The 27,846-nt window shown below is 37.2% G+C and overlaps 1 protein-coding gene across 1 annotated transcript; it reads left to right on the top strand.

The window, feature by feature from the left end:
* On the top strand, window positions 1-27,846 carry LOC100893802. Its single transcript, XM_030988286.1, has 5 exons — window positions 1-93; window positions 1,969-3,025; window positions 22,230-22,356; window positions 24,188-24,317; window positions 25,356-27,846. Exons 1-5 carry the CDS (start codon window positions 1-3, stop codon window positions 25,491-25,493), a joined length of 1,545 nt encoding a protein of 514 aa, XP_030844146.1. The 3' UTR covers window positions 25,494-27,846.

The following is a 27,846-nucleotide window of genomic DNA, read 5'->3' as shown; positions in this document are numbered from 1 at the left end:
ATGATACCTCTCAAGGTTCATGATGAGATGTTACAGAGGTCCACTGACCGTGCTCTTCTCGCTGAACGGAAAGTATCCGTGCTAGAACAAGAGGTAATTAGTATAACTATTATTGCTCAAATTAAAACAGCTAAATATATTTTCAGTTTTATTTTATTTTATTTTTCTCAGTTTCAGTATATTTTCATATTTCACATGTTGTATAAATACATCATTACATTTGGCATGTTACATTTTTGTAATCGTTTTTGGATGCATTGATACAAACAAACAAAATAATACATAAGACTAAGTTAAATAAAGAAAGAAATATGATGGAGCCTAAAGAGGTCATTGGCTCCGGAAGTTATAACAATGATATATTTGTATGCATCTCGATTCCAAATTGAAATGGTATATTCATTAGTAGGCGCCATGGCTCAGTGGTAGTGCAGTGGTCTCGTAACCGAGAGGTCTCGGGTTCGAAACCATTTAAATGCGCTCTTGCCCTTTTGGTAAGGCATTAATCCTTATAACCAAGTCCCTCGGAAAAGCCTTCAGTTCATTGGTTGCTTACTTACAAGCATATCAAAGTTTTCCTAACATTCAGGTAAAATAATCATCAACCAATCATTATAAATGTGTAGGAATATAAGTAAAGTAATAAGGTCCTTATCTCGCCTTCGGCATTGTATAACTGAACCAAATCTGTATTTGGTATATAATTCAATCATTTTCGATTTTTGTATTATGCTGCTATTTTATTTGATTGAGCGAGAAATAAATAGGCCTACTCTGACCGTCTTCAACAAAAATGCAAAACATCGCAGGTCGTATTTTGTTTTTAATACTTTACAGTCCAGACTTTATTTGCACTTACATTTATGATGGTCTACAAGTTTTTGCGTAGTTTGGCTCCTCTTATTTAGAAGAATCCTTCAAATATTGTGATAACTCATACTGTTTGAGATCTCAAAGAAATACATTGCGACCATTCTATTTTAAATGTCTTGTGATAAGGTGTGATATATTGTGATTTGGACATTTAATACCACACCATACCATACCATACCATACCATACCACACCATACCATTCAAACTCTACTACTTTTGTCACATGATGGCGCTATGACAAACGACCATCGATGCCTTCACGACCTCTCTCACTTGAATTAGAGAAAACTTTGTTATAGTTGAAGCGGACATTCATTTTTAACCGGATTTTCCCCACCTCCATCAAAGCCAATATAGTATCAAGTTGAACTCCCTCTTTGTGTGAAAACACAATCCTTTTGATTATGACATTAACATAATTATATCGTTGCTATAAACTTCTATCAGTGATTGATAAATTGCATCATGCATTCCATCTGTAATCGTTTTGAGTGATAAAGTGTCTGTTATGTCCGAGAAAGTATTTATTTGAAAGAATATTTTTACATTGAAGTGTCGTTTCCTAAGAACTAATGTCAACTGTTTGTGTTTGTTTTGTTTTATTTTCCTTTTTGTAAATGCACTTGATGGGGTATTCAAAATTACTAGTGAAATTTATTTTTAAGCCAAATGTAAAACTATAGTTGAATTTTAACCCTTAGCCTATAAAACACTTCTGAAATAACATAAACAGAAGCACCCCCCCCCCCCTCCCCACAAACAAAAAACGGCTTCCTTTGGCATATCTTGAAAAATATGCAATGGCATTTTTAACCAACGAACCTTCGATAGAACAACCTGTATCTTATATTAAAGACACTGTCCTTCTTTTCATGAAATATTGTTGACATAGTAGGTTGATAGAATTTACAAAGACCCAAAAGCCTTTATCAATGTGTGACTGGATATAAAAGAGTAACATCTGAAGATATAGAGAGACTGAGGCTTTAAAAGGGGTCATTCATCAACATATTTTGCCCTGAAAGATAACTGTAAGTAAAACAATTTAGGTAATTAGTCCCTTTAACCGTTTGATGTTTTGGTTATTTGATCAGGTCAAGATGTTAAGTGCACAGCGAAGTGAACCTCAGATATTCACTTTACCTGTGATGCCACCAATATCAGAATCACCCAGTGATGATTACGAAGAACCTCACCGTGAACCTCATCATAGCCTCGGTGAGGAGACCTCCAAACCACCACGTGTACCATCAAGGTCACAGGGGTTAGGGGTCATGCCATCTGTGATCACGTCCTCAACGCGTGATCGCACCAAGAAGGTCAATGACCACACCAATGACCTGAACAGACATGGCACAACTGGAAAGCATACTCTTGTTCTTGCCAATGGACATGCCAATATCCATGACAGACAGCAGCCATCCCCAAGGACACTTCCGGTTTCGACCTACCCACGTGGCATCAGTGTGATGCCTTCGGTGGTTCCTCAGCCGGTCATGCCATCCATTGCGACAGTCAGGTCAACAACAAAGAACGGCCACTTTGAGGGATATCCTGAACCGCACGTTACCAATGGCTCAAAGACACACGGACGCAGTTCCAAGCAGTCCGCCAAGGCATTCCGCAAGAACAACGGTACTGTTCACTACATATCCGCAAGTAGTAAGATCGAGCGTCTGGTAGCACAACCGAAGGCTCGTCGAAGACCAAGTGTACATTCCCTGGTTACTCAATCCATTATGAACCTTGATGATCAACGAGAACGTGAACATTTGGAGGAAGAAGAGCGAAAATGTCTTCAGGCTGAACGGGAAGAGATGGAAAGACTCGAGCGGGAACGCGTAGAGATTCTTAACAAGGAAAACAAAGCATCAACCTATAAAGGAAGGTTTAGGAAAACAACGAAGGCTTCTAAAGGAGGCCGATCTTTTCTATCTCGTATCAACACTTCAAAGCCGAAAGCCGCGAAGTCTGGTACGCAGAAGTCCTTGTTGAGTCGGATGCATACCAAGTTCTTTACAACGCGCAGGAAGACCCTGAGGCACATCTATGACCTACCGGAAGTGTCTTCACTGGAATCATGTAGCTTGACCTCGGACTACGAGACACCTTCGCAGAGAATGCAGGACTTTGCAGCCACGCCTATGATCTGTAAGTATAACGCTCTTTGCTTTTTTCAAACACGTAAATCCTATCATGTACATTGTATTAACAACTATTATTGAACGTGAAAAAATGCTACAGTCTCTGATCTAGAATAGTGATTCATTTCCACTCTGACGAAGATCTATATAATTTGTTTTCATTTACATATATTTATAGTATCACGTCCATTTCATTTCCAGTGCATTCCCAATCATCTATCCGCCCATCGTACATACGGATGTTGATTTATCTTTCTTTTTGTCTTCATTATTCTATTAAAAACAGATAATAAAGGTACTAAACATCCATTCGTTAAAAACGTAGGTGCCATAACTTCAGGCGTATGAAAGGTTTAACAAAATTATATCAATTATTTGCAATATATTGTACTGATAAGATCCGTTTCCATAGCCATTCATGTTTACTTGAATCTTGAAATATTACCACAATGACTATAATCATGTTATTCATTACGGACAAGATTTATGGACATACTAGATTTTGTCGAGAATAGTATAAAATCGTGTATTATCTTTTAATTTCCAATTGGGTCGGACATCATCTGTAAAAAATATATGAAGACTTGAATTTGGTCTAGACTCGAATTTGGTCTAGACTAGAACAAGATCGCTTTTGTTCCGACTTTGTCCAAGCAGTCTGTGTTCTATTTTCTTATATTAGGTCCAAACCCGGATATTAAGAAACGGCTCAAACCGCGGGTTCACCCGCGGGTAAAGACACTCAAAAAGACCGGGAGCGTCAGAAGAAAACCGAGAACGAAGCGGACTCTCCCGACCGGTTAGTGTAAACGCATTACTCTGGCATAACACCGTCTTAAGTTGGACTAATCCAAAAAATGAACTTACTATCAATAATTCTTTATCGGTTTTTAACAGAAAATGCATAAAATGATTGTGAACCTGCTAAAATTGTCTTCGTTTTATGATTTGTTATTTGCTGATTTAAATTTTCTTTTGCTTTGGTTTCATTACACTAACTACTAACCAGATAAAGTTTAAGAACAATTGAATGAGTTACCCTTCCTCCTTGGGAATACACAATGTTAGAAATTTAGTATTAAATTCAATATCAAATTGTTAACTTTTCTATGCCTGAAGTTAGCACATGCTATGTACCACGCCTTTCACCTATACATTCTAATTATCACAGCCTTTCACACCTATTTTAAATTCCACGGAATGAATTGCACTTTACATGCACGTTTCATTTTTCCCGCAGTGCATGTGATGTCTTCTCAGTGTGAAATAGCCTTTGTGTTTACACCAGAAACGCCTTAAGAACGGTGATGTTATTCACATTAAAGTTGTTAATGTTTGAGTTAACGCTTTACCCCTAATACATGTGTTTGTGGGCGTGTGTGTGTTTACGTGTTGAAAGAAAGGTTATCATTGCGTGTGTCCTTCTGAACAGTTATATATCTTCAGTTTGTTTCTCTAATAAACTTTGTCATTCTTTGGTGTCATAATCTGCGCACACTTTACGTTGATCGTAAATGAAACTGTTTTGCTGTGAATGTCAATAGTATGATGGGGTTTGTCGCAGATGGGGGTTTGTCACAGAACTGGACATTTCTGAGGGGTTTGTGTTTCCGGACACTTAAACAAAAAAAACATCAAATGTTTACTTAGCAAAGTATGCATCATTAAGCATATTGCATGTAAACTTCTTCAAATCACAGATTTAAATCAACTGTCCGAATACAAAACCTGTCCGGACACATTGGCCCGAATTCACAAAGGAGGTTTGTCGACACACCTCCTTTTGTTTCGCCAAACCTCATTTGTTCTTTACAAGCCAGGTTTGTTAAAAACGCGTAAAAACCCGTCATATGACGTACGAAAACCAAGGTTTGTCGACAAACCTCCTTTGTGAATTCGGGCCACAAGGTCTGGGCATACTTATTTCATTCAGTCTTGTCATCGACAGAGTGTGATTGTGAAGCAAATCAATGTGCAAAAAAAAATCGGCGAAAGACCCTGCACTACTGTTGCAGCCTGAACAAAGTATAATCTTTGCTGTGTTAATTAAATCAGAGAACTATTAATGTTGTCAATATGTCAAAGTCTCACTACAATGATGGAAGAACACTATATGACATTGTGTTGCATTCAGCGTGAAAAAAAGGTTTATTCTTCCATGCTTTGGGAAACTCAGTCTCTCATTCTTTAACACCTCGGGGGGGGGGGGGCGTTTCACAAAACTTGTCATCAGTGACAAATGACAATTTGTGTTATAAGCTACTGAAATCCTTGCTTCTGATTGGTTATCAGTAGATTTGTCACTGATTTTTGTCATTTGTCATTGAAAAAAGGCTTTGTGAAACGGGTCCCTGGTTTATATTGAGTGTTAGGTTGTCGCTATCGGAGGAAGTTCGATGGTTTAACAAGCTTGACAAAGATGGCACATGCACTAACTAAGCATTGTATGGACTGTAAAAATGTAGTCTGGTCTTCGATGAAGAATCAGATGGTACGACCTCCCACCATATATGCAATGAATACATTTTCATAATTTGACAAGACAATAGCGACGCCAACATAGACTTGTTCTGAACTATTACCGCCCCTAGCCTCTTGGGAGAGCCAGCCGTGTCCTGACATAAACAAAACTTCGTGCAATAAGAAAAATTTTGCGACAGCTTAGAATTATGTAAGTGTTTCATTCGGGTTTAAACCTAAATATTTTGTATTTTAAAGGCACACTGCCATACTTGTAGCTACTTGCTCCCTCTATATAGGAAACTTCCCCAATCGGTGCCTGTTGTCCCCCATGGTCCTCTTTTTCTTATGTTAAATGAGAGCTGAGTTAATGAGATAGCCACCTGTCACAGTGACCTCGATGGCTCTCTGTGTGGTCTAATCCCTTCAGGCCCAGTAGTGGTGACGGTCTTTAAGGCTAAATTCGTATTTAATATAATTTCACAGATACGACTTTGCGTCAACTTCAATTTTGACACCACCCCCCCCCCCCCCCTTGCCTCCCCTTTTACGTTTCCCCAGCATGGGTTAACGGAATTATTATTCAATCAACTACTGGATACCCCACACAGGAGCAATAAGTGATATCTGATATATAACTTGAATATGGGCGGGGAGAATATTTAAACTAGAATTAGGAACTTGACGGATTATACACTTAATTCGTCAGGATTACATGCAGATCGCAGTGCTTGAATTTAAAGCCAATGGATTGCGGGAAGAATGTTATGCCAAGAATCGTAAGATATTTCAGTGCATGTGTATATATAAATATAAAGTGTGTACGGTTTTATGAACTAGAAATCTTATGAATTTGAAATCGTATCATTTGTAGTGTTTGAAATTGACGTGTTGACCATTTGATTATAGTGTTGCTGTTATCAGTTCTGATGTTTTTTTCTTTCTCGTTTATCCCATTTTGTTGTTTTTAATGCTACTGCTGCTGGTAGTGCTGCTGCTGTTGTGTTAGCTGATGGTGTCGTGTTTCATGATGATTATAATGAACATAATTTGAGTTATGCGTGTAACCTCCGAGTAGTTGCATATAAAATGGCCTATACAGTACACAAGATGAAAGTATATGTAAAAACATAAAAAGAATGTGAAAAAGAAGAATAAGAACAGTCACGTTTAGTGGTCACTGACCAGTATGACACTATACTGAATGCTTAACATATGTTTCAAAGATAAAAACCAAGATATTGTCACTTCTTTTTCCATTTCCTGTCTTTTGCTTTGAGTCAGGGCAATCTTCGCTGTGTCACCAAACTTGCCTATTTTTCTTTCTTTATATTCTTGCGATTCTCATATCCCTCTTTCCGTAAAGTCGGTCAGTTCAAGGGCAACACATTTTCCTTGATAGCTCTAAAAATAAACGTTAAAATCATAATGGACGTAACAAAATAATGCACATAATAATGTTAACTGATCTTATGGTGTTTCTTACAGTGAACGTAATAAAAATAAACCTGTATCCGCAATATTAATGGCAGGTATGAAATGAACTAGACCGAGAGAACAAGAGAGAGAGAGAGAGAGAGAGAGAGAGAGAGAGAGAGAGGGGGTGGAGAGAGGGGGGGGACAAGTTTTAAATATTGTTTGAGAGGTAAACTTTCTGTTTTCTTTGAGATTTTAAAGTAGCCACACCATATCACAGACACTAATAACAGGTAGGGCCTTGTATCTCAGATTTAACATTGTTAAACGATCCCTTTAACATAAACATGGATTTTAAAATTGAAGAAAAACAAATCTATAATTTTCACTTAATGGGCTATTATTATGGAGGCAGAACACGTTCAACACTGTCTTGTATCCTCTCAGACACTTATGGTTATTAATGATTGATGATTGGTAGATCTCTTAACACCCCCATCATAATATGTTTTACTGGCAATATTCTACTGCTATGTAAACAATATCCTGGTAACCATGACACTATTCAAATAGAATAGATCATGATTTTATGCAGGTATATCGTTTTTCGAGTTATTTAGGGAATAATATGATTTCGCGTGTTGCATAGTGGGCTCTCAGATAGGTATCTATATCATATTCTCAACGTCTATTTATTTATTTCCATGTTTGTTGACTCAGAGGTGTGACTGCGCAAGGTCGTCTGATGATAATTGTTGATTCAGACCTTCCTTGTATGGGAATCTCATATTTTTCTTTCTTTTTCGCTATTTGTATCTCTCTCTCTCTCTCTCTCTCTCTCTCTCTCTCTTTCTCTTACTGTCCCTCTTCCTCTCTCTCTCTCTCTCTCTCTCTCTCTTTCTCCCTCTCTCTCTCTTTCCTCAATCTTTCCTCTCCTTCGATCTATACCCAACTCCCCTCTCTGTGTTTCTCTCTCCCCTTCTCCCTCTATCAATCTGTCTTTCTCCCTTTTCCCTCTCCCCTTCCCCTCCCTCTGTCTCTCCTATCTCTGATCTCTCCCCTTCCTTTTCTCACCCCTCTCTCTCTCTCTCTCTCTCTCTCTCTCTCTCTTTCTCTCTCTTTCTCTCTCTCTCTGCCTGTAAGAAAAGAATTTTTGTTATTATACTTAATCTTTGTCATTATGATCTCACTATTACACGTTATTACCTATTTTGATTCCTATAATTTTTATGTTTGCTTTTACTATTGTACAAAACCTGTAATTCGGCTTTCGAGCCGCGATTGATTTTTATTTCAATAAACCGTTACTACTGCTACTACTACTACTACTACTACTACTACTACTACTACTACTGCTACTACTACTCTCTCTCTCTCTCTCTCTCTCTCTCTCTCTCTCTATATATATATATATATATATATATATATATATATATATATATATATATATATATATTATATCTCTCTCTCTCTCTCTCTCTCTCTCTCTCAGTTTCTCTTTATTTTTTCCGCTCCATGCTTGATTTAGTTTGGTTATGATTCGTCTTCCTTTGTTGGTCTTGAAGATTCAGTTCAATAACAGACTCGACGACTATATATAGTTCCGCTTTCAGTTCACCACAGAAAGAACAAAAATATTCCGAAACATAATTCCCCATAACTGAGAACAATACGTGAAAAATCCCCGGCGGTCTATCCTAGTGCGAGTGGTATGTATACGTCATCACGAAAACATGCCCCAACAAAATTTGCAGCACTGCCAAAGTTTGTTTCATTACACGGAAGTTAATATCATGTCGTAATGGCAAACGTATCAATGTTCGCACGCGGTATATTAAATATTTCACGGTCATTGATATATAGTTACGGGGTATGATTATTTCGATGACAGACGTACTTATTACTCGTGCATTGTGCGAGTAACATTTATACTTCGCGGACGATCGCTTTCCGTGCGTGAATGTATGTCTTTGTGATATCTCGTCAAGGAGTTATATTCAAGATAAGGCTGATTAATTTTATTGGAATCAACTCTATAGCCTTTACGACGTCCAGGTAAGTCTCCATTTTCCATCTAGTGAGAAAATTGTTCTTTAACTGTATTTCAATTTAAACATTCACTATAGGCCTATACACAGGTGTGTGGTATACCGGAACTTTGACAATCTAAGTTTCATTAAAAGTGGAGTATTAATGATCATAATAATTGTTTGCAGTAACTCCAGTATGTTCTAAAATTAGGTTGGTGATAATTGTGTCAGTATTACATTATACACCATTTCATTTGAACTTTACTCGTAGCTCACAGAAAGATATAGGCTAAGTAATCGAATTTCTAATAAATAATTCACTTTATGATCAGTCATGATAACATGTTACATGTAGACTTGAGCTATTAATGAACGCGTCTGATATTACACCTGTAATTATAAGTGTAAATTAATGAATCGTAGATGATGTTTCGCTTTCAGTTATGTTATTAATCGGGGTGACAACGAGTTTGCAATATCAATATTTCAGGTGTGTACACAGACATTAAATGAGTAATGAGCATACAACGACCAACGATGCATATACTACACAATGACCACAGTGGCATAGCACGGGCCTAGTCATTCTGGGGGGGGGGGGCACAGGTCTTACGGGGGGTCTGAGGGGTCGTATCATTTGCCATTCATGTTCATTTTGCACAAATCTCTTTCTTTTCATCTTGATTTCTATTTGTTTCTAACCCTCTTTTGTCTGTTGGAACATACCTCCCCGGAGCTCCCATTATGACGTCATTGCTCCTAATTGATTCACAACGACTTTGTAGAAAATCACGTACCGTACATCATTTCTACTTTGATTGTTATTGTGATTTCATGTTAAAGTGAAAACAGATCTTGTAAACATCAGCAATTTCCTCCAAAAGATTTGTATAGTATAGAATGCATGATTCATGCTCTAAATATTGATGCGAAATTGTCACCTTATTCATATCAATCGATGGAGCAGTATGTAATTGAAAATCCCTTGTATTATACCTAAATATGGCAAGCATTCATGCTTCCTCTTCATGCACACATTGAATTTACATTTATTCTCACATGTACGATGACATCATCGGAAAAGGGGAAACTCCCGGAGAATCTGTGTGCGGAGTTTGATGTTTGCCTTTCATGGTTGGGGGAAGATGTAAATTGCCTGCCAAGAAACGAAATTGCCTCCTTTTGTTCAAAACCATTAGACACAAGCATGACAGATTGCCGCAAATAATTACGTACGCAGCTACCCTAGATCATTTACAATTATCAGATTTATGATGTTATAAATATTCGGTAATTCAAACATAAAGACAAAATCATTTTCAATTTCATTTTCTTTTCAAAAGCACAAGACCATGAAATGTATATTTTTTTCCATTTTTTTCTTTGCAATCACACTTCCTACAAAAGGCATCATAACATTAAGGTTTGCTGGGTTGATAAATTTACATTTTCGTCAGAACATTGCCGATTTAGACATTTCCTTTTGATTGCAAAGATATTCGGGACTCTAATCTAAAGGCGCTGCCAAACGTGCTTTCATTCACATACGTGTACCTATTTAAATTTGGCAATTGTTTGTCGGTTAGATGAAGTGGGGAAAACATTTTGAGGAAGTTGAATATTAATGAGCAGTAAACAACACTTGTTATGAGCTACTGAAGTTGCCAATATCAATAGAATACTTGGAATATGTTTAATCAGATTAATGCGTCAAGCATTATTCACCAATAATTATCCCACTTATTCTCAACATTCCAAATTGAGAATTTAAATGAGTTCGATAAAATATCATAATCTTACAGGTATGGGGTTGTGAACATATAAAGTATAAATAATTTGATTAAATTTCCACGTATCCAAAACAGTGGCAAAATAAAAGCAAACATCAAAAATACTGAACCGCAAAAGTCAGAATTTGTTTTTTTACTGGCTCCCGTTCTAATGCTGTTTTCAATATAGCATGTGTGCCAATAGCATAACAAATATAATGTGGTACATCTAATCATCTAACTTTTCCTCCATGGTTTAAAATCAAATAATTTCATTATAATTCATTACGCGTACAAGGAATATCTTGTCTACATTTATGTCATTCTTTATAAATTAACACAATAATACAAAGAAATTTAATTTAAGACCGAAAGTAAGGAACAGTATTAAAGCCCCTAGACAAGGCTAGATGAATTTTATTTATGGCATCGCATTTATTACATATATGACACTATTCAGTAAAGATAACAGTTTGACAATTTGATTCATTAATGCCTCCAATATTAACGAAAGTTCTAAATTTACCGAATTAGAATCCTCCTTGAATTACAATTGACGTAACTTGGAATTCTTGTTTCGTTCATATTACAGGATGTGGGCATATTTGCCGGAGCTCACATTTCAGACAGTTTTTTCTTCTTCAGAATAATCCTATATATAGCAAAAAGGAAATATGCTTATAAACCAGAATGCATTTTTAATTTCCTAATCTTTATTTAAGGAAAATGTGTGGATCATCGTTCCTTCTTGTATACAAAGATATTATATCTGATTTATTTATCTATTTGGAGTTGTATATTCACAGGGTAGCATTGTCGTTTACATCACGACTTTCCACAATGGCTATGTTGGCCTGGCTTAGTATATATCGATTATACAATTAAGATTTAAAAAATTAAACTATAGACAAATTAGTTGCTAAGCTTTATAGAGAAATACCATATTTTTTTTTTTAAATGTAAGTTTATCACAAGTCGGAAGTAAATCACTTTCAAAACAAATCATTGTAAGAATGAGGTAAAAGATCATTTCATATCCAAAAGAATGGGACAAAATTCCTTTAAAAATATATATATACCTAAGTTTTAAAAACGATAACTTTAATACCCCGTTTTGATTTCACGGTAAACTAAATACGTATATATGAGGTTACTCTTTTCTGAGTAATGGATATTTCAGAAATTGATATTGGTGCTAGATTAGGGCGACACACGAATTGATTTGATTGATAATCCATGGTCAAAGTTTTCAGTTTCACATAGCATCATCGACTCATCCTGCGTACTGTATGTGTATGAGTTAACCGCCAAAAACAGTCACAAATATGTTGCAAATTCTTTCAATAGTTTCCCTATGTAGAGGCCTTAAACTAACTCCTCCACGATCCGAAAAATCCTTAATAAAATTACATCCGACATAAAACAGGTGTACGTAATTTAAGAGTATTCACTTCAAAATTAGATGGTCATTTTCTGCCAATACTATTTAGATAATATGACACTGTAACCTTTGCATTCAAACATATTCTGATTACCGACTTGAGTACACGTCACATATCATTATTACATATAGAATGTATAATTATAAACAAAATACCTTGGCCCCGATGGTACTTCAAAACACATCAATGGATATCATAATTATTGATCTAAGCCGTTATGTGGTATAAAGGGCAAGCCTAATTCTAGATTCCATATACATGTCAAACATTTAATTTGCCAGAGAATTATTGACGTTTCTACACCGTTGACGATCAAATGCAGAATAAGAATAACATGTCACATACACATACAATATCTATACCCCTTCCACAGTGTTCTGTAAATAAATTTATCAGGTTCGATCATTATTTCCACAGATAATATACAAATATTCTATTAAATGATATCCATTTTTAATGGCTAAAAAATGATCATGATCATCGCGGCCCAGGACTTAGGGACAGAGTAATACAAAAATGACAACATGGATATTTCAACACATGTCATAAAAAGAAATGCACAGTGAAATGTATAATCATTTCCATTATTTTCACGGTGTCAAAGCTCTAAAATGTAACCATTTCTTTAATTATTTCTCGTCTTTGAAATTCGTTTGATATATATATTTTTCCATTTCATGATAACATTTACAGCTGAAGGTAGTTGATTTCTTAATTTAGCAGAAAACATTTCACGTCTTTCAACCATCTGTATACAGGTATCATAGTAACGTTCATCATTATTTCAAGAGCAAAGTCCAAACAATTTATTTTGATTGATAAGTATAATCCTTTCCCCCGTATTATTATACCCAGTGCTCAAACTTCGAGCATATTTTACTACAATAGTGGCAAAACCATGAAGGAAAAAAGTCTTCGAATATTTGTCATATTCCAAATGTTATTAATAACAATAAAAGTTAAGGGTTGGTAATTTAAATTCTATGTTAGATTTCCTGATTGAATGTGTCATGATGGCTCGTTATAAAGATCGATGGTGAAACGCGATTGTAAATGTCAAACTGATATACAAACTCTGATAAATACAATGAAAATGGGGATTTTAAATTCGTCATAACTAGCATATCTTTTTGTTGGTGTTGCTCTCGAAGACGCCATGGGAAAACGATCAAACGATGTATACGCATGACTCTCGTTTTTGTTTCTGGTCATATATTTACTAGGAAGCTCGTGTGAACTAAAGGGTCGGTGATCTCGGATTATCCTAGTTGTCCTTATATTGACTTTCATATGACTATAAAGTAGTCTGATTCCCAATTCCTCTGTCTTTCTTTCTCTCCATGTTTCTATAAGTATTATCTCACCCTCTCTCACTATATCTCTCCGTCTTTCTTTCTCTCTCTCTATTTTCTCCCTCTCTATCTTTCCGCCTTTCTTTTCTCTCTGTCTCTCGCTCTGTCTCTCTCTCTCCCTCTCTCTCTATCTCTCTCTCTCTCTCTCCCTCTCTCTCTCTCTCTCTCTCTCTCTCTCTCTCTCTCTCTCATGTTCACACTCTTTCGCTTACACCCCCTCCTCGTATCTTATTGTGATCTTCGGTGGACAATATCGAGACATTAGACCATCATTACCCCTTCTAACGTGTCTTTGTTTCCACGCTGACTCGCCATCTTTATTATTATTCATTTATGTTTTCTCTCTTTCATCCTATTAACCCCTCCCTCTCTCTCTCTCTCCCACACTCTCTCTCCCACTCTCTCTCTCTCTCTCTCTCTCTCTCTCTTTCTAACGCGCAAAATTCATTATTCAAACATATACACCGTCACACGAAACCAACTCCCAAAATAATATTTTTTTATAAAAATAACAATGTGGTTAATCGCACCGATAATCGCACCTAACATCAAGTCTAGGTGTAAAACAACATATAATAGGTGTCAAACAGAGCATATCTGACATGCATGTTAATTATTTGTGTTGTATTATTTCTCTGTTTCTCTTCTCCACAAGACGCCACGTACTGCTACGGAGACACACACAAACATTCCTCACACACACACGAATGGATACTGTTATAACTCCATAAGGTTTGACTGTGACCGCGAACCGAGTCAAAATATCATATTAAGCATCGTTAATGCAATTATAGCTGTCTGCATTCTATGCAGTCCATTGTGCGACGACGGTATAGCAGCGAATAGGGCGAGCATCTCTATCTAGGAAGAGAGAAAGAAAGAAACACTGGAAGTGTATTACGTCATCACTGGCATCATCCCCATCTTTCTTTGTAATCGCAAGCGAGCTTCTGCAACATGACAAGAACAGACGTAGCATACCAAGCCGTAAGCAAAGGCGGAGAGGATAGCGGGGGAAGCGCTGGAGAGAACTCTGAAGACAGGGACGAGCTTCCGCAGCATAACGAGAATAACCATCATCACAAGGAGAAACAGGAGCTGCAGCAGCGACCGAAGAGGAAAGAGAAGCGGTGTTTGGACGCGGATGACGTGATCGTCGAAGAGGAGGACGAGCTGGACGATGAGTCCGAATCGAACAACAACGATCCACCATCGCCCACGTCGTCAAAGGGAAGAGGGAGTGTGTTTCGAAGGACCATGTCGTTTTTAGTCACACTACCGCGGAAGCTGTATAGCTACGTACGAGGGGTCTTCTACACGCCACAACAGCGCTGGTCAAGGGGTAAGTTATTATGGACAGAGTCCCAAGAGTGGTCCAAGAATAATGTAGCTTCTGTTTAAGAAAACTGTTCGTGTGTTACGTAAATAACATACAAACAGTTGTGCGGTATGTATATTTACAGTCAAATACGTCTACCAGGGCGACGCAAGGAAAACCTTATTGGCCATTCTTGTCAGGTGGCCTTTACAAAGAGGTAGCCTTCTAGATTGTCGATTTGACTGCATTCAGATGTGTACGCTTAAAGTAAGGGTTCATAATACATGTTATATATGGATTTTGTGTAAGCATGCATGCAAAGCTAAACAATATAATTCACAGTACTTGCATTTGTTTTATGCATACCGTCATTGTCTTATTTTCCCATCAAGTGTCGTTTTTAAATGGTAAAAGATGAGCGAGGAATGAGAGAGATTTTTGGAGGGGAATGAGAAGGAGAGAGAGCATGAAGGCAAACTATAGTGGCGATTATAAGATGGCTTCTAACAAGGACATTTTGACAGATGTTGAAAATCATTTTGATAAGAAATTACGACTGCATGCTCACAAAAGTGTTACTGTCTTGATGCTAAATATAGACGTTTGTTACACCTAACGCCCTAATAATGACGACGAAATAAGTGCGAGCGAGGCATGGAATGAGTGAGCTAGTTACCATAGCAACGGGATGGCAGCCAGGGATGCAGCGTGATGCTGTATAGGCCTAGATGTGTTTCCATTGTAATATCTGTATTTGTTATGTGCTTGCATGCCTACGCTTGATTGGCTACAACGCGAATGTATTATGATGTATGTACATGGACATTTTTATCATGAAAGAAGGAATCGAGGATGGCCATGATGAAGGTAGGAAAGTTGGATCTCGGGATAAATAGAGAGAGAGAGAGATAGAGAAGAGAGAAAGAGACAGAGAGACACAGAGACACAGAGACACAGAGAAACAGAGAAACACAGAGAGAGACAGAGAGAGAGGGATGAAACGTGATGCGGGTTACATGGGTTAGCTATCTATATAGAAGTATTATTGATTGATAGCCATATAATAATAGACATAGCGTTAAGTTACACTATTAGATATCGACATAAATAATAATAGCCTTTTCAGATAAAAGGTTAAGAGAAAGAGAAGATGGATCGGTGACCACTGCGTCGGGTTTCATCAATGCTCTCCCCCATCAGCTTTGAAAAGAGCTGCTTATTTCTTACTGTGGAGGTGGCAAGAGCAATGTCTCCTTCTGTTGCCACCAGGGCAGCGTCTCACGAAACCGTCAAGTATAAGTTCAGCGACATCCCATTGAATTGCTTGAATTAAGTTTAACACACGTTTCAATGGGATGTCGGTGAAGTTGTACTTATGACGGTTGTGTAAGACTCTGCCCAGCTCCTTCTTCTGGAGCACAATTAAATGGATGACTGCACGTTGCTGAACAACAACCATTGACAAAATCAATTTTCTAAAAAGTCCCATAAATCTTGTCACCTGTAATGGGAAAGGTGAAATATTGATAAGACATAATAACGTCCTTCTAAGTCGGGTTATGAACTTATTGAACGCCCTTTGTAACTATCTAGATCTACATGACCTATGACCTGTATGTAAAGACAGGTAGAGGGATGGAAAGAGGAAACAAGCCAGCATGTATAAGAGACCATGTAGCCATAATAATATGCACATAGACTCATACATGTATACACTAAGAAAGAAAAAACACCATGCGTGGATGTGAGAAAGAGAAGGAGCAAAGAGAGAGAGAGAGAGAGAGAGAGAGAGAGAGAGAGAGAGAGAAGAGAGAGAGAGAGAGAGAGAGATAAAGATAAAGTGAGAGAGGGAGAGAGAGGGGGGTGAGAAGGAGAAGGGGATGGAGAGGGCTGAAGGGAAGGAGAGGGAGAGAGAGAGGCGGTAATTTTTAGCAATGATGTATGGAGAGAACATTTTATAAGACGTCGAAAATTCTCTCCTTATACGCATTCAATTACATGGAGAACATTACGTAACTTAAACGCAGGCGATCTAAGGAAGATGTTAACCCAGAATCTGTACCTAATGAGAATAAGCGGCTGTACACAAGGAAGTCTAAGCGGCTGTACAAAGCCTAAACATCGATTTTACCTTGTCACGTGATAGAGGCTATACAAATATAACAGCACCAGTCGATTCTGGAAGGAGAGCGATGGGGAAGGGGTGAAAAGGAGAGCGATAGGGAAGGGGTGAGAAGGAGAGATAGATCAACATGCGAAGAAGGAGGAAATACCAGGACGCATAATATTTTGAGAATGAGAAAAAAAAAGGAAAAACAAGATAGGTGAACAGATTAGGCTTTACACGTACTCATCACCCTGGGGAGAGGGAAGGGATAGAGAAAGAGAGAGAGAGAGAGAGATAGAGAGAATTTAAATGAAAGCGATGGGGGAGAGAGAAAGAGGAGGAGGAGAGAGCGAGAGTGAGAGGAGAGAGCGAGAGTGAGATATATATATAGAGAGAGAAAGAGAGAGAGAGAGAGAGAGAGAGAGAGAGAAAAAAAAATTAAATGAAAGCGATTTTCGCAATGTAACCAAATTCAATGCATACGTATTTGTGAAGTGCCTCGATAGAAACTATTTCAATCACCTGATATTAAAGAATAATAATATTTCAATAGACAGAATCCGAAATAAAAAATTAGTTGTTGCCAGGTAGGACATACATTATGGATTATCCTACCTAGCACTACTTAATATTTGCTGTTTCCAATCCGAATATAAAAATACTATTATTATTATCAAGTGAATGACATAATTTGTATTGAGGCACTTCACAAAGAATTATGTATTAACTGACGTTACGTTACATAATGGCCCATTCAATTCGATTCAATTTTATTTATTTATCATCCGAAAATGAAAAGACAACGCATATAAACAGTCATGAATACATAACTTGGCAAAATAATAGATGAAAGGATACCTTCCCACAAAATGCACAAAGCTTGTAAAACAGAAGGCACCTGAACATATCATATGAAATGATTACAAATCAAATATAAACATGAATTACCCTGTAGAGACAAGGTCCACCCCCACCTCCAACAACAAAATCAGACATATGGAATAAAATAACTTAATGTCGTAATCCGGGAGTGCATTGAATATAATGAAGATACATCATCGTGTGCATGTTGTGATGGTTGTGCATGTCTTTATCATTCATGTACAGTAATGCTATGGAGTGAGTAATGCGTCGTCACTTGGAAAGATTTTTTAAGTGACTCAGTAACATTGCCTCAGATTCTGAAACAAAATCCTGGATTTAGCTCATGATGCAATCATAATTATATACCTTCAGGTCAGTCAGGAGTCCCAAGACTTTTACAAGCCGATCGCCTGTCTGATTATCAAGATACTTATAATTGGAAATCGAAATCAAATTTTGCGTTTTCTTAATGGTGTTTATAACGCTACAGTCTATTGGGGGAAATGATCATTTGAAGCGCAATTTATTTAGGGTTTCAATGTTACACCATATAAAAAAAACTGATAACACAAAGGGCCACGCATCTCAGACTTAATATTGTTAAACGATGCTTTTAATAGAGGGGAGAACGAATAAAGTGTTTCATGTCTGGTGATGTTGAATACTTGAGTGATGAGTAATACTTGCCACGTGAGATCAAAGAGAACGGTGTCTAGTTATCATGCTGTGAGGGGAGGGGCCATGGTGTTCGATGTTTGAATTCCATTATCGACGCACAGTGCAACAATAAACGATGTTTTGAATGTGCTTAACAAGTAGTAGTAGTAGTAGTAGCAGAAGAAGTTGTAGAAGTAGTAGTAGAAGAAGTAGAAGCGGCAGTAGTAGTAATATTAGTAGAAATAGTAGTAACTGTAATTGAAGTAGTAGTGTTGGTTGCGGCGTTTGTAGTAGTATTAGAAGCATAAACAGCAGCAGCGCTACTAGTAGTAGTAATAGTGGTACATGTAGGAGCAGCAGAAGTAGTAGTAGTAGTAGTAGTAGTAGTAGGAGAAAAAGTAGTAGTAGTAGTAGTAGTGGTAGTAGTAGTAATACTTCAAAGATGAATAGATAGGTCGGTAAGAAATAATTCAAGTCTGCCTGTGACACCCCTCCCCCCCCCCCTTACCCCACTTCTCCTCTGCTTCTCCTCAAAAATGACCGAAAGCTCGATAGGGAACCATCGTCAAAATCTATTCGTTACCTGGCAACGCCATGCTCTTGGAAATCAATACATGATGATGGTTTGTTTGGAATTTTGATTCAAGCGGAATGCCCACACGGTTAACATGTTCAATTCTTCCTATTTTACTAGTACTATTTTAAGCGTGTGTTTCTAAATGTTGACACATTTGAATTAAATATTTTTTAAATAAAAATGTATATGATTTTAAATGAATGTACAGCTCGCAACGTTACACGATCGAGTACACGATACTTATTTTCTAAGTGAAAACCGAAACTTCTTTGCAAATGGAAATTACTCCCCGGAAGCCTTACATTGTCTGCATACCTACCATATTCTCGAAGTATATAACTTCTTAAAGTCAAGAGAACTGTTTCAGAAATATACAGAGCGATTAGATTCTTATTGGTAACTTTTGGAATTGCGAATTATTTGAAGAATAAATCTACTTTTACAACCAAGGCAAACCATATGGAACATGAAATAATTCATGGCAATTGGGGCAATGATGATTATGATACTATTGCGATGATTACCACTCCTACTACTTATACTACTACTACTTATACTACTACTACGTCTGATGTTACTACTACTACTACTACATAATATAATAATATCAATAATAATGATACAAACTAATCAGAATGATAATGATTAGAAGAAGAATGAAAATGTTAATCATAATAACAACTACAATCATTACAATAATGGTTAATGTTCTCATTTTTTTTCTCAACGTGTTGTCAGTTCAGCTAAATCAAATAATTCAGACAAATTGACCCGATAGTGGCCTACCACACTGTACAGTACATGGACTTCGGTTGGGTTTCTCTGAATATGTATCTCGACATATTTGATGAAAAGAGAGGTAAACATTTACAGTGTTTACACAAAGAAACAAAATGTAAATATGAACCTGTATTGATTGGGACTAATGTGTTTGAGGCTGATGACAAAGTCCAAATTAATGCGAGTTTTATTAAATACCTGGACCAATTTTTTTGGATAATATTCATAAAAACCTTGCAAAGCCATATTGGCAACTAAAATGCTCTTAAGCTGCAAACTAGGCATTATAGCTGTCATGTATTAGAACGTTCATACAAGTCACAGTACATGTTTGATGTTTTTATTAGCAGACTTGTTTTTCCCTGCTTGCTAAGCGAAGCTCTTTGGTTTTCACTTTCACTGCTAAAGTGAGTTAATGTGTTCATTAATATAGGTACGTCATTATGAGTGAGTATATACCTTTTTTCTTCGGCAGACCTTTTTACAAGACATATTCTGTGATTTGGCTTTGAATATATTGTTTCTCTTTAAGAAATTGTGCCAATGTTATGGTATAGCATTCCTATATTATGACCAGCCGCAGACATGGAAGAGGAAGAAGGATATTATTATTCCACAACTTCAATTGAGCCCAAAATAGATTGCGGAATTCCAGAGGCATGCAAATATTAGTTATGAGCTGTTAATTTCCTGATAAAAGCAAGTACAATGCTATGGTGATAAAAACAGTGATGTGTAGATTTGCTTGCATTTGTATGCTTTATGGTAACAAGATTATGTATTTGCGTGGTGCGCAAACAGGTGTACTTATAATACAATGCATAGCCTTGAAGGTATATGTTTATCACCAATTATATAAGCCTATATAGCTGCTCTATGCTCTTTCGTATCCCCCTTCTCTCTCTCTCTCTCTCTCTCTCTCTCTCTCTCTCTATCTCTATCTCTATCTCTATCTCTATCTCTATCTCTTTCTCTTTCTCTTTCTCTTTCTCTTTCTCTTTCTCTTTCTCTTTCTCTTTCTCCTTCTCCTTCTCCTTCTCCTTCTCCTTCTCCTTCTCCTTCTCCTTCTCCTTCTCCTTCTCCTTCTCCTTCTTCTCCTTCTCCTTCTCCTTCTCCTTCTCCTTCTCCTTCTCCTTCTCCTTCTCCTTCTCTCTCTCTCTCTTCTATCTCTTTCTCTTCTCTAGTGCATAGAACTGTTTTTGTGTTTATGACAGGACTAAAGCGTTTTTTACCCTAAATTTGTATACAACAGTTCCTTTTCCCTTCTCTGAAAAAAAGAAAATGTACATGCTGATTGAATTGAGTTTCAAGTGTTGCGTCTGAGTGATGTGCTGCACAAACAATAAGTCACATATTTGGCGTAAAATGCCAAGTGTATAGACGATTAACGCCTACGTTCTGGTGGACTAGCAGCGGGCGTAAATTGCATATTACCATGGTAACGAAGCCCATTATTGACAGTATTGTCCAGCATTTGAATCCTAATGCGACGGCAAGTCACAATTTAAAGGGTGTCGGTGAAGGCACTTGTGAGTAATGATACTGAGGAGCATCTTCAAGATGAAGACGATGTGGGTATTTTGTTACGATGACGAAGGTGATAATGGTGATGATGACGGTATTGAGGATGATGATGGTTTGAGAATGATGATGGTGGCGGCGATGATGATGATGGTGATGGTAATGATGATGGTAATGATGATGACGATAATGTCGAGGAGGATGATGATGATTTGAGAATGATGATGGTAATGATGATGATCATGATGATGATCATGATGGTGATGATGATGATCATCATGGTGATCATGATGGTGATAGTAATGATGCTGACGATAATGTCGAGGAGGATTATGCTGATGGGGAATAGGAAGATGACGATGAAATGATGATGGCTGTGACTGATTTTGACAATGATAATGATCATGATGATAGGGAACAAAATGATAATGCTTATGTGAACGTGATCCTCGCCCTCGCCCCCGCCCCTCCCCCTCCTCCTTTAACCTGAGCCTGAATTATGTTATTAATACTTGACTGAAAACTAATGCCATTTCCATGAGTTGCATGCACCTTGTACAGGCACGTTACATTTCATTCTGCTATCATTAAAACAAGGGACATTTCATTAATGTTATTGAAATATATTTCATAATTGTTTATTATTGTTAACTTCCATATTTAGTTTAATTTATAATGTCCAATATCTGTGTCTGGTTCATGATCTTATGGTCGGTTTTTTACCGTGTGTTTGTTTTATTTTCTATTACCTGTAGTTGTAATTTAAATATTTTAGATTTGTATTCTAAAGGTAACTTTTTACCTTTTTGTTTAATTACTTTCTAATATTCAAATTGTAACGTCTTTATATTTTGGTTTCATTTGTAGTGGTTAGTTTATAACTTCTATGTCTGTTTTTATTTTTGTTGTATCGGACAGTTGGTCACGACCAGGACAGCGAGGAGAGTGATTGGTCATCAAGCGAGGAGGCGACTACGTCACGGTCAAACAAACAGAGACGGTCAGCTGGGAAACCAAGGGACAGACACAGACCAAAGACAAACAAGTAAGTCTGCCCTCATTGGCCCGAATTCACAAAGCAAGGTTTGAGCTCGGACCAAGGTTTGAGGTCAAACCTCCTTTTGTTTCGCCAAACCTCCTTTTGTTATTTACAAACCATTATCATTATCATCAACAAATTCATCATCATCATCATCATAATCATCATAATCATCATCGTCATCATCATCATCATTATTATCATCATCATCATCATCATAATCATCATCATCATCATCATCATAATCATCATCATCATCATCATCATCATAATCATCATCATCATCATCATCATCATCATCATAATCATCATCATCATCATCATCATCATCATCATCATCATCATTATCATAATCACCATCATCATCGTCATCAACACCACCACCATCATCATCATCATCATCATCGCCATCGAAGTCTATCATCATCAAATTAGTCTTTATATTTTTCATCATCACCATCATCATTACCACCACCATCACCACCACCATCACCAACACCATCACCAACACCATCACCATTACCATTTAATTATGATCGTGATCATCATCATGATCATCTTCTTATTTGTCATCATCTTTATGAACATCATCATGCTTATCATCACTACAATCATCAGCAACAGCAACAACAACAACAACATTATCATCATCATCATCATCATCATCATCATCGTCATCATCATCGTCACCATCATCATTATCTTGACCATTATCCCCCTCCTCCCCCAATTTTCAAAATTGTTAGACCCTTCACTCTTATAGCGAACATAATAATTGACACGTTTGAAGCCACTTACAGTTATTAATGTCGTCATCATATTGGTTATGTGCCGACTGCGACCATTCGTGTTGCCATCTAATTTGCTCTATCAATGCGCTTATCATCTGCACCTGCGCCTTACAGCCGTGCATGAATGTGAAGGCGTCGTGTGCGTATCTGTAGAGTGGGTGATGATAATGATGATGGTAATGTTGTGTCTGCGTGTGGTGTGTGTGTGGGGGGGGTGCAGACTTTCTCTCTCTCTCTCTCTCTCTCTCTCTCTCTCTCTCTCTCTCTCTCATTCTCTCTCTCTTCCTCTCTCTCTCTTCCTCTCTCTATCTTCCTCTCTCTATCTTCCTCTCTCTATCTTCCTCTCTCTATCTCTCTTTCTTCCTCTCTCTTTCTCTCTCTTTTTTTCTCTCTCTCTCTTTCTCTCTCCCTCCCACCTCTCCCTCTCCCACTCTCTCCCTCTCTCTCTCTTTCTCTCTTTCTTGCTTTCTTTTTCTTGCTTTCTTTTTCTTGCTTTCTTTTTCTTCTTCCTCCCTCCCTCTATCATTGATATATAATTGGTATAACACTGCAGATATCATCTACACCTGCGTCTAAGCTGTGCGGGAATGTTATGACGCCATACGCTAAGATGTGGGGGTAGAAGATGACGATGGTGATGATGTGTGTTATGTGTGAAGAGATAGGGTGATGAACACATGGATCTACCCCTCCCTTCAGTTTCTTTTTCTATGTGTTATTGCACATTTCATTTGGTAATAATTATATGTAGGTATTTTTTCATGTGTTGATTGAGTTATAGAAATGAATTTATTTGAATTGAACCAAAAAATTACGATCGATTAACATTTATTACAAATTTGTACTAAACAGAAAGAGGTTTGTAAGTTTTGCGATTAATTGGAAGACTTTCGTTTAATTCTAATCAATCGCAACTCTTTATAAGACGGGGCCCTGGAGATAGGCCTGGATCACCATTGTCACTTACACTATATATCCCAAAAATGACAACTTCTTTTTTAATTTGATTTTCCATCTTTGTTTTCCCTATCCCTCCACCACTACAGACCTACCCCTCCTCCCATTGCGCCTAAACCGAAGAAGAAGTACAACACGAGTCCAAGTGGTTCCAGCAACCCGCCCTCATCGCCAGATACAACATCACCTGACACTACGCCTGAGATCTCCTTTGATGACGTAAGTAAATTTCTTTGCCCCCACCTACCTTTAAAAATGACAATATATTATCCTTATTTTGAGTATTAATTGAGAAGAAGCTTAGCTTGTTATATCATTTACTTAAAATTGTAATTATAAGTATATACATCGATCTCCTCCGTGTTCATAAAATGTGTGTATGTAAAACTCTTTGAGAACCCATTCTTCGTTGAACTGTGCTATATAATATTATTATTATCATTACTATTAGTAGGTGATCTGCAGCAAATCTGCATATCACCTCTTGATCTTTGTTCTATGGTTAAAAAAAATCTTTATTCTTTCTTTTCTGTAACTTTTTGTGTGGTCACATTTTCTTTAAAAAATCACGCACCATTCAATCACTCAATTTTGCCCCACTAATTCCCCCTGGTCAGGACTAGAAGACCTCTCGCTTTCAGTATGATCACTCAAACGTGACGTCATCTAGGCGACAATTATTGTGAAATCGCAATATCAATCATATTTTCTTAACAAGCCTTAACTTAACTTCAGGTCAAGGGTCAATATCCGTTATGTTATATAGTGTCCATGTGTGTATCATAACCTGCTCCTAAAAGCGCGTCAACATTTGAAAATGCTCAAAATCACTTCCTGATCAATTTAGAGTATATTTCAGGCCAGTTATGCCGCTCAAAAACTTTGAAAAACCTACCACTAGGCCTAAGGAAAGCCTCATAAATTATGTTGCTGTTTTCAAAGTTTTGTTGAAGACGCACTTGTTTTCAGAAGCTTTTGGATAGTTTTGTTTTATTGTGTGTCTGTAAAGTAGCACTGTTAGGAGATGTTTGTTTCCATCAAAGTGCAATAGAGCAGCATTTATCAATCGGAGTGCCTCGGCACCCTGGGATGCCGCAAGACATATCTAAGTATGCCGTGAGAGAAAATGAGCTATATATAGATTTATTTATTTCTAATTGAGAATAACGTCAAGTTCGTGAAAAAAGAAATAATAGAAACCGCTATGTACTTTCATGAGGTGATAAATTTTTTCTTGTTGATGTGTTTATTTTGTAGATTGTCATTGAAACGCCCCAGTTGAAACCGTACAAGCGGATACACGGACCCCAGGGAAGGCGGAAACCGCAGCGCTTCTCAAACCAATCCGAAAGCCGACAATCCGAGCTAACGCTGGAATCCGATCTGTCGCGATGACGTCGTGGTCACGTGATCTAGTTTTGTCGTCGCAAACAAAACTTGAATCTATGGAACAAGAACCAAATAGTAACAATTTGCCTTGTGTTGAGCAATTTACTTTGAACAGAATTAAAGAAGGTGCGGAATGGTGTCCGGGGTGATTTGTATAAAAACAACGCGTCGGGATGACGTCATAATCATGGTGCTTAGGCTAATTCATGCATCTTTGCCTTGCTGGTGGTTTTGCAACAGTTAGAACTGAAAAAGAGTAAAACTGTAAGAAGATACTTTATATTTTACATTTTTAGTCTTAGACGTTTTAGACTAAACTGCATAATGCCTTTGAATTAGAAGCTGCCTTTGCTGTTGCAGAACTGATTTGTATTAATCGGAGATGAATCTTTCAATTACTGCCTTGAAATTTGTCTGATTAGTCTGATTACACTCTGGCTTTCCAAATGCAACGTGATATGTCACTGTTCCAAAGATTTTAGAGACATACTGTTCATTATATTAGTTCAATGGCTGGGTCATATCCACACATTTTACTATAACGCTGGCTATTATTCCAGAACGCACATTTCGATCGCACGAGTGACGTCACTCTGCATGGTGTCCAGTCGTTTCTCACAGCGAAACTGAGCAGTGCTTTCCTCCAGATTGTACGTAGTGTACTTCAGAAGCAGGTTCGGGTACCAGGCTACCCGGTAGGACGATTGCATGCCAAATTCTTTGTCAATTACACGTCACATGATGTGTTGATCTCAATTATTTGAATGCGTTTCGCCAAACTGTTCACATTTTGACAAAGCGACAGTTAAGGAGATTCAAATCGGGCACACCTGTCTTACATTGGTGATAAGAATTTTAAAAAAAAATATTTGTCAAGAATTTATATGGTGAAAAACTAACTAGAATGAAGTTAGAATACCGCATGTACAGATAGAATACGTACACTTTGATGTAAGAATTCAATAAATGTTGGGAATTTTTGTTTGTACATTGGTAGCCAGAAAATATGACAAATAATTTAGTGCAATTTGTCATGGCTAACCTTCAACAACATAAGACAACATAAGCGCCTCAGCGTTTTTTTTAGGAACCCGATGAAGCCCAACCGACTGAGGTAAACCGATGATGGAAATCCGGTGGGTGCGAACCGGTGAAGGCAAATCGATAAAGGCAAGGTGATTTAGGCAAACCGATGCCATGGATGCAAACCGATGTAGGACATACATTGGATGCAAACCGATTAAGGAAAACCGATGGATACGGCCCGCCGAACGAAACCGACGAGTGCAAGCTGATGTAGACAAACCACCAGGCAAACCGAAGGAAGGAAATTTATATAGGACGCAACCAGACGAAAGCAAACCAATGGAAGTTAAACTATATATGAAGGAAACCGATGGAAACAAACCGATGAATGTAAACCGATGAAGTTCGAAATGTAATAATATTCATAATTATATCGTTAACAACGAGGGCAATCCAACATTTATAATTATATGTCGTTCCTTTGTATGAAAGCAAGAAAATAAGAGAAACAGAATAAAATGGTAAAAGTTTAAAATAGTTTTGGACCAATAATACGAAAGTTATGATTGTTTGGACTTTCTGTTAAAGGTATACTCATAACTACTGTTGGCTATATTATGAAATAACAAGAACACCAAACCCATGGAAAGAACAACTCAAGGGTAATTTCAATGCACTTTTATAGCAAGGAAATCATGTTCGGGTTGCGTAATACGTCATGTTAATATTCGCACAATTCAATTTGTGATTTAAAAGGCCATAATAATTGTATTACTTTTAACATTTTCGAAGGTCTTTGCTCTCGTTATATTATATATGCATCAAATATTTTTTGAATTTAGGATATACCTTTCACACAACAATTATTTATCTAAAAATTATATTGCAGAAGATATTGATTATTGTTTAAGCAGCTTGCAAACTGTTTGCTTTAAATTGTATCTACAGTGCGTATAAAAAAAAGTATACCCCACTTTGGTAGCTTATTATTAAAAATTAATAATCAATGTTGCCTTGAAATCTTTTTGATGGTAAAGAATAATTTGTGTTCTGTATAAACTTATACCATATTCATACGGATGACTGAGCACTAGGTTCTTTAAAAAGTGCCGTCAAAATCTTGTACCAAGCTTTGGCTATAATGCACCGCACGTTGGTCAGGTAATATATTTATGTTACCGAGGTCTTAAATTCTTTTAAACGTTAAATTCTGTTTAATGCCTCCGCCCTTCGTTGTTTAAAGTGATCCAATGTATCTAAGCTTTCACAGGACCTCAAACCACATGATAACCTTTTTTTAATAATTAATAATATTAAGGCGCAAGTAAGCAAG

The sequence above is a fragment of the Strongylocentrotus purpuratus genome, unplaced genomic scaffold (genome assembly GCF_000002235.5).
Source record: "Strongylocentrotus purpuratus isolate Spur 01 unplaced genomic scaffold, Spur_5.0 spur5_scaffold_17, whole genome shotgun sequence".
Taxonomy (NCBI): domain Eukaryota; kingdom Metazoa; phylum Echinodermata; class Echinoidea; order Camarodonta; family Strongylocentrotidae; genus Strongylocentrotus; species Strongylocentrotus purpuratus.
The sequence above is the reverse complement of the archived record's forward strand: the minus strand, read 5'-3'. Positions and strand labels throughout refer to the sequence as shown.

Coding starts and splice junctions, on each gene's coding strand:
- LOC100893802 (XM_030988286.1), top strand. CDS start 1: ATGATACCTCTCAAGGTTCATGATGAGATGTTACAGAGGTCCACTGAC. Junction 94..1,968: donor TATCCGTGCTAGAACAAGAG/GTAATTAGTATA, acceptor TTATTTGATCAG/GTCAAGATGTTAAGTGCACA. Junction 3,026..22,229: donor TGCAGCCACGCCTATGATCT/GTAAGTATAACG, acceptor TGTATCGGACAG/TTGGTCACGACCAGGACAGC.